This window comes from Polyodon spathula, chromosome 18 (genome assembly GCF_017654505.1).
Source record: "Polyodon spathula isolate WHYD16114869_AA chromosome 18, ASM1765450v1, whole genome shotgun sequence".
Taxonomy (NCBI): Eukaryota; Metazoa; Chordata; class Actinopteri; order Acipenseriformes; family Polyodontidae; genus Polyodon; species Polyodon spathula.
In genome coordinates, this window is record NC_054551.1 from 29,270,776 (window position 1) to 29,281,319 (window position 10,544).

General features: G+C 39.3%; 1 protein-coding gene across 1 annotated transcript in view; it reads right to left on the reverse strand.

The window, feature by feature from the left end:
• LOC121330722 (zinc finger protein GLIS1-like) overlaps window positions 1-9,726 on the reverse strand; it is a 58,655-nt gene extending 48,929 nt beyond the window's left edge. Inside the window, exons 1-3 of the mRNA XM_041277442.1 lie at window positions 9,642-9,726; window positions 5,362-5,563; window positions 2,268-3,537 (exon numbers count right to left, since the gene is read on the reverse strand). Of these exons, the coding sequence (XP_041133376.1) occupies window positions 2,268-3,537; window positions 5,362-5,563; window positions 9,642-9,726 (1,557 nt within the window). The remainder of the gene's footprint in view (window positions 1-2,267; window positions 3,538-5,361; window positions 5,564-9,641) is intronic.
• Between the last annotated feature and the right edge of the window lie 818 nt (window positions 9,727-10,544).

The window sequence follows — 10,544 nt, forward strand, 5'->3', positions numbered from 1 at the left end:
TTTTTTAATATTAACGTAGACAAAAGCAAAATTTTATAAACTAAAACAACACTTGAATTAGGTATGAAACATAACAGGATATTGCTGAAAGATTATGTCGTTTCCTTTAAACTACTTGCACTGCTTTGAGCAACTACTGTAGAATGCTTTAAGCGGCGGTTAATCAGAGAAGAATATAACCCCCCCCCCCCAAAAAAAAATGGAGCGAGATTTTGTTAAATTACAAGCAGCACTGGAAGAGAACACAGGTAAGACCTGTCACAGCCGAAACCTTCCTTATTCTAGTCTTGATAATTACTTATTTTCGCCATGGCACTTTATGTAACAAATTCAAACCAGCTGTAGTATTGGGGTGTTATACTTGGACATGAGGATGCTTACCTCATGACTGTACAGTGGAAACTGCTGTTGGAAAGATAATAAAGGGATTAACTAGCTTTTTGTAGAGTGGTTGGTTTTAAATCAAAATGTCTCATCTGTTTCCTGTGCACAAATAGTTTAAATTCCGAAATGCCTTTGTCTATTACAGTACATGCACACATCCTGGTCATGAACAGTCAAATTCTGCCAATGTGCACAGCCTGTGTATTATTACTGAAAACTTTGCTAATACACATCAGACATGCTCAGGTGTGCCTCTCCATTCAATTGAAGTACATGGAGTTACAGCATGAGCACGAGAAAGCACCAAGAACTACAGTTTAGAACTACTTTGTTTTTGCTTACCTGTCTATGAAACCTGAGTGAAACAAAGTACAACTTACAGTATTCTGAGGTTAAATATGGGCCCAAAGCCCCCAAGTGTTTCTGTCACTCAAAATAAACTGTACATGACATTTCAAGTTCTTTCTATATCAAGTTCTATCCAGAAAATCTGGTTTTATGTAACACACGTTGCTGTATATCCTGGTATTTATCCAGTAACTCTACAACATGGAGCATGACTGCTGCTATGCAAGCATCTGGTTAGCATCTTTAATCCACACATCGGGACTCTGTTGTGTCACTGTCTCATCATTCTGTGCTGTGACATCTGTATTTGAATTTCCCGATCTACAATGAAAGAATTACTATAGTTATTGCTGTCATTTCCTTAGAGGCACAAACCTTTACGCCAAACATATACAACCAGTGAAGGCTTGGTAACACACAGCCTTAAAGATGTCAGGCTTCAGGTCTTTCAACATTTTTGCATGTATACCAGGAACAAGTAACACTTGGCCTCAAAATGTCTTGGTTGTCTCTTAAACAAGATATTATTTGCAAAAGATGAAATTAATCTTTAATAAATAAATAAAAAGAGCAAATTACCTTAGCTTACTACTTTGCATGTGTGTTGTTAGTAACAGTTGATTAGTTTATAGACTGAAATTAACTGTTATCAATCCCTCGAGAGCTGAAAGAATGAATGCTTACTTGGAGAAGTAAAAGTCTTGAGCAAATGTTCCATCAACAGAAATGATACTGCACCAGCCTCTAACTAATACAGTATTCAGACCTGTTGGTTTGAATAAAAAGCCACTGCTCTTGATACCCTTGGGACAGCAGAACATTTCAATCTCTGATTTTTAAGGGGTCAAGCCTATTCATCTTTGGTTATGTCAAGCAGATGTTTTTTTTTTTTTTTTTTTTTTTTTTGTACTGAGCCGGGTTTTAAGATCTAAATCAGGTCAGACCAAATAAATATCTAGTTTCTCCTGACACACGCTAAGGAAGAATCAGTTTGGTGTGTTCTTACCCTTAACGTTACAGACACAAACTCCTCTAATAATCTAAAGAATGGAGGATCTAAACACCGATCTCTCTATAAATTCCACTGGAGATCCCCACAAGGACTGATTTATTGTATTGACTCTCTTATTAACTGCTGAATTGGCATCAGATAGAGATGTACACGTTTCAGGGCAGCATTCTTATGATCTGACGCTGCTTAGATCATTAGCTTAGACCCCCGTCGTCATCTAGAACTACCTCTTTGGTCCTGCATTTCGTACCTTTCAGGCAACATCTGATATCGAATAACTACTACTAAGATGCGTTAAGAGTGGTATTTCAAAAGGGACTGGTGAGGAGTACTGGAAATTGACCACTCATGATAGTGGAGGCACTCTGAAGGAATTGGGAAGAGAGTAAAGGGGATTGTGTCTATATGTATCTACATTATGCATGCATCAAAAAGAATTACAAAAAACACCTTGAAACAGTGCAGTTGGATTTGTCTCCTTGTTACCCAAGAACTGCAGTTCGGAAAAATCGGCAAGACTTACCATGCACTTGTTGGGCTTTTCTCCAGAGTGAACCCTCATGTGGATCAGCAGTTTGTAGCGAGCATTGAAAGGCTTGTATCGGCGGACGCACCCAGCCCAGAAGCAGGTGAAATCCTCCCCTTTGCGCTGGTCAATGTGCATCTTCTCGATGTGCCTCACAAGCTCATCCTGCTGCTCGTAGGCAGCGCTGCAGTCGATCCACCTGCACACCTGCTTGTCGGGACTGCCCCCGCTGAGGGTGTTGTCCTCCCTCTCAGGCTGGGACAGGAGTTTGGACTCCACGGCAGGGGGCTGGCCCTGTAGGTGAAAGACAGCGTTCTGGCTCTGGTTGATGTACTGGTGTAAATGATATGGTGGAGGCAGGCTGAGATGATGACGATGATGGTGGTGGAGGTGATGATGGTGATGATGGTGATGATGGAAAAGCTCTTCGCTCTGCATGAACTCATCCAGAGGCTCTAGCTTCAAAAATCCAGCTTTCTGACAACCCTCCAGCACCCCATGGTGCGCCATATTGTTCATGAGGATGCCGAGACCTTCTGGTTGTTCCAGCTGCTGCTGTGGTGTGTGCTGCTGCTGGTTAAGGTGCATCTGTAGCTGCTGATCACAGTCACTGCGCTCCAGCTCCTGAGAGCCTACGGAGGACGAGGAGGAGAAGGAGACAAGGCAGGCTCCAGGGGACGGCAGGCTGCAGCTTTCCTCTGTCTGGGAACACGGTTGAGGGGGGCTCTGGGGCTTGCAGCTTCCCGAGAGGTGACCAGTAGCCGCTCTGGGGTGAGAGGAAATGCTAGGAGAATTAGTCCGCAGCCCGTTGACGCAGGCTGCTACCAGGGACATCTGGGAAGAGCAGATGATAGCTGTGATATCGATTCCCTCAGACGGGGTGGCTGCCGGGGCCACGGAGATGCATCGCCTCTTCAGGTTGCCTGAATGCAGCAGCCTCGCTGAATGACGGGAGCTGCCAGCTGACAATGAAACCTGGGAGGAGCCTGGTTCATTATTAAACGAGTACGATGAAAGCAAGTTTGTAAAGCTATTGTTGGCCAATTCTATTTCGGGATGCTGCATGCTAGCTGTCCCCCCTCGCATCTCAGTCCCCCCTCCTCCAGAAGATACCTCCTGGCTCATAGGGACCCCAGACAGAGCTTTGTAGCTGCTGGGGCTCTCCTGCTTAATGTGAGGGTGGAGGCGTCCTCCTCCATTCAATCCGGTTCTACTAGAGGTGTTGGTGGTTGTAGTTGGCACTAATGTGTCTTGAAAGCCAGAGAATCTGTAAGGTGGATAAAAGCAAACAAGAGAACATTCGTACTGGTTGTCTCCTGTTGAAAGATAAAATGCAGAGCTGGCTCAGGGCTGCCAATCTGTCTCCGCTACATTCAGACCAGTGTAACAGTTAAACACTGTGTTCCCAGACTGTGCCAGTCAACCTGATCAGCTTGTATTCAATGATGTTATGCTAAAAAAAAATTCAAATCTGGAAGCAATGAAAAGAAAAACCTGAAAACGGTGGACACTTAAACTACACCTACTACTAGCATTATATATGGAAACACAGCGGCTTTGTGTTTGCATGCAAACCAAACTTAGAATAATATTAGATAAAAGGAATTATGTTTGAAGGTCACTGAACAGGCGTGTTCTTATTACACTTAGTCTGAAAGGCAGAGTGTGGATAGAAACTATTTATTTATTTATTTTTTTAGAATGTACTTGTATAGTAAATGGGATGATGCCTCTCAAGTGTGTTCTTCATGTAGAAACTGTCCAATAAAACTTTCAATAACAAACAGTGTCCCATTGATGTGAACAGTCTGACAATCAAGAAGGGAAAACGTCAGTCATCTTTTTATTTTTACACATTTCTGTGAGTTTTTGTGGTAATTCGGATAAAAAAAGAAAACAGTTTTGTGGAGCTTTTACTGTCAAATTACATATAAATATTTAGCCATCTTGAAAATAAGGAAACTTGTTTATAAAATGACAGCAATATATGTTTTGTCAAACAGATTCTGAACCAAGTTATATATTATTCAATTAAATTAAAAGAGTCATCTGGTGTGTTGGCATAATAGCATGCCTCTGAACTTTTACCATTTACAATGCTCTGTATTATTGTGGGAATCTTCCCCGAATGAATAGGAAGGAGTTCAGATTTCCTGATGTGTTACTCTGATCTTTTCTATAATGACTTCTGTCAGTTCCCTCATTATAGATTTTGTGCAAAGCTCCAGAGAGATCTAAGCAAAAAGGATTTTTTTTTCTGTTGTTAATAAAAGGAATACTTTTGTCTGGACTCTTATAAATTGTCTTTGTGACATGACAGTGAATAGTGACGTTCTAATAAGCACGTGATTACTGCACTCACCACTCTGTGCATGAAAGAAGTTAAATGCTGAATGTTCAAGTGAATAAAGTTACTGCTCTTTTTAACATTTACTACAAGTTTGGCTGAACTCAAAGCTGACGCCAATAAGGAGGATCTAATATTCAATGTATCCAAAACACTTCAAAATCTACTACTGCTATCATACAGATCAGTGGGTGAGAGGGGCTGTTCCAAGCCTGAACTTCAGCATCACTGATAAACTTGTTTGTGTAATTTTACCTGCCTGACGCTCCAGAGTTTTAAACATGTTGTGCCAAAATGCAAATGTGCACATGAGATAATTTGGAGAAAACGTAACAATAATGGCTGGCCACTGTATGAATACAAAGATCATATCTGACTTATTATGCAAGCATACAAAAATGTTGATCTCTACACAGATAGAGTTCTCCAATTACAAAACATTGGCATCTGATGGCTGCTAAATACAAGGTTTCATTTATTAGTTACAATGCTGATCAGAATTTTTATGAAGTTTGACCATAATGCGAGTCACTGTATTAGCAGGGACCTATCAGAAAATAAGATCTGTATATAGTGTACGTTTTTAATTACAAAGAACTTTATACAACATGTACTGCCAAAAGAGAAGGGTCTAAATTGACAAAGCCTTTCAGTACGCTGTATGAACCTTTCCACTTCTACTGCTAGAAACATGGTGATCTGTGATGGCACAGAAGACGACAGCCACAGTGACAGGAGAAGTACCTTGTATCTGGGTTTGGGATGGCAGTGAGCCTCAGGCTTTGCAGCGTTCTTTCACACAGGGACGCAGTGTGATCGCTGGCAGAGTGGCTTCCTGAATGGAGAACGAGGTTCTGTCTGCACCTTGCTAAGGATCCGTCGCTCATCACCAGGTTCAGGGACTCCTTCCCGGACAGGGAGCAGTAAAGACTGCAGCCACCATTTGCTGCAACACAAAATGATATTAATGTAATACACTGTTTAACCTGCAGTGTGGCACTTGGTCTCGTTATATGTAAAGGGTTACAGAACATCCGAAGTGCTTGCAAGAAATGCAATTCTTGTGTCCTGTGTTGTCCATATCACAGCAATATCATTTTAAACATAATCCAGATTGCTTTGGTAATTTTATTCAAAAATCATGTGCCACAAATCAACTTTTACTCGAGTGTGTTCGCCAGGAGAAAGAGAATCTCACTTATAAGCATCACAGTGTATCCTGTAGGGGTGTGACTATACACTAATCTCATGGTACGATACATATAGCAATTTGCAGGTCGTGATACGATATGCATCACAATACATGCGATGGTTCTGATTGGCTACATGATGATAAATACTAAGATCTAATGGATATTTAATAGTTGACCATTTTGTTAAGATGCAAATTAAATGAGATAGGGAGAGTAAGTAGCCATACCCAACTATAAAACACACTTATTCTTCAGAACCATTTGCGGATCTACAACAAGCTACTCTATGTTGTGCTTTTGGTCTTGTATCAAGACACAAACGATACACACCTCTATTACAGTGGTCAACACTAATATCTATATATATATCTATATCTATATATCTATATATATATATATATATATATATATATATATATATATATATATATATATATGTGTGCCACCTATTCACTGCCACGGACACTGATAACTTGTTTATAGACAAGCTGCCGACCCCTATCTATTAGGATGCATCATGTAAAGAAAGGCTCACGATTCATTGATACACCCCTACTATCCAGATATGCTATTCCTTTCAATCAGAATCACCAGAATTTGTGCAAGGGGAAGCATGAACTGAACATACTAGGATGCTCATAAGGGGTTAATATTAGAGATGAATTAGATGATTATAAGTCTCATCAGTAATTCTACTGATTATTCCCATAATTAATAAAATATATCAGTGGTAAATGAATAATCTTTTCCAAGATATTTATCTACCCACAATGCACCAACAACATTACAAACTTTTTGTCCTATCGAAATACTAATAAGGCTTTTAGGATGGGGAAGCAAATAACTGATTAAAATATTCAGTGTTGACTGAAGAGTTCTTGATTAATTGAATTATCTGAATACATTGTTGCTACACTACTGCAGCTAACATACTACGAACACAGTTGCAATTTCCAAAGGGCAGTATTTGTAACGGGGAAATGGTTCAAATAACTTTAATAATGCAGTTGCATTAAAAATAAAAAACCACACGAAGCACCAGGTGTTTCACTCGCTAGCTCACAGCTGTGAACACAGTACAGGCCTGGAGAGGACAATGTTTCAGAGATCTGCATCTCTAAAAGACTGTATAATACACCGTGTTAATTAGACTTTCTTTCTTTCCACTCTACATAATTTGTTCTTCTAAAAAACTGTATCATTACAAAAAAAAAATACTGTTCTTTAATGGTTTTCTTAAAGCAACACCAATGACAGAATGGATGGTCAGAAAACCTGCAATATCTCTTTAATGAAAAATGATATCTTTGCCGTACTTGAGTTCAAATATACCATATGGTGAGTTTCATAACTCAATTAAATCTAATTCAATTTGTTTTAATGATGTTATTGATAATGGCATCACACTGATGGCATCTTATTAATACAAAAACATTTCCTACCCAATGCAGAATTTAAACTTGAGTTTAATGTATGTTACATTCTGAATGTCAAATTGTTCAATGCTGGTCCTTTTCATGCTCTCTCAGCCAAACATGAGTAAGTTGCAGACAGACCACAGAGAGATCCAGTACCTAATCGAATGATTCTTCTATTGTTTAACCAATTAAGTAAACAGAAGACAATGTCTCTTATTACTTCTGTTTTCAAAGAACTCAATGGTTTGGCTGTTTTACCCTTTAAGCAGTAGATGCGTCTACCTCAAAACAGCAGACTGTCAATCATTTAAAAAAAAAGGCTTGGAGACACCATTCATTAAATACATTAAACCCCTAACAATCTTTAAAAATGCAATCATTTTATAGAATACACAATCATGATCCAATTTAAAGCAACTGCTGGTGATGGAACATATGTGCTTGGACGCAGAATTAGTAACATATTCTACGGTTCACAATATGGATCCTTCAGATATATGAAATGATAGAATATCTTGATCCAGTGTAATGCAGATACATTTAGATAACTAGAATTCTCGCTTGTACCACTCTGTTGATACCACAAAACACTTTTCAAGTATTTCAAAAAGAGCTTCAAGTGGGTTTACCGATGCACAACTAATATTATACTATTTGCGATTTGTTTTACTGGTGAAAATAGATGTTAATTTCATTTAATGCTAAGGATTTGGTTTTCAAGTCTACAAGAAAAACATAAAATGAACGGATTGTAAGCTGCAGCGGTCAGGGGTGTAAAGCTGACAGCCCAGAACGACCCCTGACAAACTCCATAGCCAAAGGAGAAAACTTCTGAAGAGATCTAAACAGACCAGGGAAAACAGGGCTGGTGTGCAGTGCTGTGTGGTCTACAAACTGTAGAGAAAAATAAACAAGGAGGTCTCCATTGAATAAAGTAACCCACACCAGCCAAGCTGACGCTGTTACCCTTGAAAAAGTGGTAGTCCCACAAATAAAAAAAGAAACGGCTGAGGAAACTGCATTGGTGAAAAAAATGTATTTTTCTTTTTCACTTATTGAATTGCTTTGAGAATTTGGTCTTGCTTCCAAAGAGCCAGTTGTACCCATTCTAGACTGGTGGAATCAGTTACTCTTCAAATCGACTTAAATGAGGAGGTAAACAGGACCTCAATAATACAATAGTTTACTGTGGTACAAAATGGCAACGAATGTCATCTAAAACCTGGTCTAACCATAGTGAAGCACAGTGCATTTTGGTAAACTATAGTGCTGTTTTATACACATTTTACCGATAGGGAGAGGAGGGGGCATAATCTTATTAGATTATTAGCTTTGTTGCAAGTTAGAGTTCAGAATAAAATCATCATGCACTCATCCCTTATTTATGATGCCTGGAGAGGATAAACCAGGACGTTTTTTGAAATTGTCTAATCATGTTAGCTATTTTTTTCAGTGCATTTCTTAGGATCCTTTTACATTATTCTGAGTTACTAAAATAGACATTCCTCTCTGCCTCATTAGCTTTTACAGTGTCTTCCTCCCTGGCCTTATTTGCTTTGAGACAAATGTCCAGGCCAAGTTAAAAGACCAAACAGACTATAATCACTTCAATGGCTTGAGGGCAGTAAAGAGAAGCCTTTTTCCCTTATGGTTCTCATAACCAAACTGAATTCTGACATTACAATTGTAACGCAATACCAAACTAGAAATACATTGTTAATGAAAACAAAGCCTCCCTGGGGGCAAGATGTAAAGGAATGGCATCATTGATGAAAGAACAGGGATATGTGAAATCAGATCAGTAATATGACCAGCGGTTAAAATAAAGTTTTTAAAGTAAGCACATTGCAATTGGTATTTATAGCATGAGGCTTTATGGCAATAGCAAGCACATTAAGAATCGTAAATATGCACTTGTGTGGGGAATCAGCCTTTCTGCAAGATGTGCTTAAATCAGCTACAGTAAATGCATTTCCACAAAAAACAGAGCATGCACTTGTATCATCGCAATCAGAGTGCACTGGTTTTACTCGGGACTCATATACGTATTGTCCACTGCAAGTCTAAGACACAAGTTCATCATTCCAGTGCCAGCGGGTCTCTCGACAGCCTACACATATATTTGAACGGTGCAACAGTTATATATATTTGATCTTTTTCTCAGGTCTCCAGATTAATAACATATTTTTGCTGAAGATACAAGAAGCATGGTAAATTGGTTGTCTGTCTGTGGATGAAAAGGTGTTAACGAATACCCCCTCTTCACACGAGGCTACCATTCCCCTGGCTAGCCCTGTGTGATAGACATAGGAAAACAGGACAATGTGACGATCCTCAACGCATCGGTGTATCAGGGCAATTAGTTCTAATGGAAGTTTCCATGGTGATTTTGTCTCGTCTTCCATCAGCATACTTGCGTATAAACTGGACCTCCTTTTGGATGCTCCCATCTCATTTTTCCCAGATTTTCTCTTCAGGAAGAGGGATGAGGCTGCCATCACCTAAAGCACTTTTCCAGCCACTTATTTAGCCCAGCTAATCTTCAGAAAGCTGGTAACACTCGTGCATAGCCCTGCTGAGAAATGCCATTCTGAGACCTCAGATGGGACAGCAGAAGATATATCTACCTCCAAGTAAGTATATAGTCTCGCCTGAACCCCAAATCTCAAATCTCTTATTTCAACCATATCCTTGCGTAAATGATTCAAGACATTTGGGACAACATATTCTACCTTATGTATAACCTGTTGCATATAACATTTAAAAAAGGATGCCTCTAAATTGAACTGTTTCTTACTTGCTGCAGTCCATTACATGCATCTTTGGAAAAAAAAAATACTATCAGAGCAAAACAGATGCACCCACAAAACTGAACAATTGGTAGTCCTACTGCATGCAAGTCCAGTCTGCAGGCCCTGGTAGAAATCAGGTAGAAAATATTTTGCATGATGGACTTAAATCATTGAACCCCTCCTCTCTTTTTACTTACAAACATGATGGAGTTTTTAGCTCGAACCCTGCAGAGTTCAGGTGAAAGAAAATAACCTCTTGGAGTTTGAATGTAAATCCCTGCAAGTTTGCCTTTCCCAACACCAACCTTGTTTCATCAAGCATGAGATTAAAACAAAAGCAAAATCCTAATGATGTAGCGTAACAAACGTCTCAGTTAATTGCACAGTCCCACAATGTCCACCAACACAGAGGTTTGACCTTCTGGAGTTTTACGATAAATAATCTAGCAAAACCATAACCCTTTTCTTAGGCACGGAATACTATTTTTTTCAAGTGCCCTGGCCCTCTTCAATAAATCTTCTAC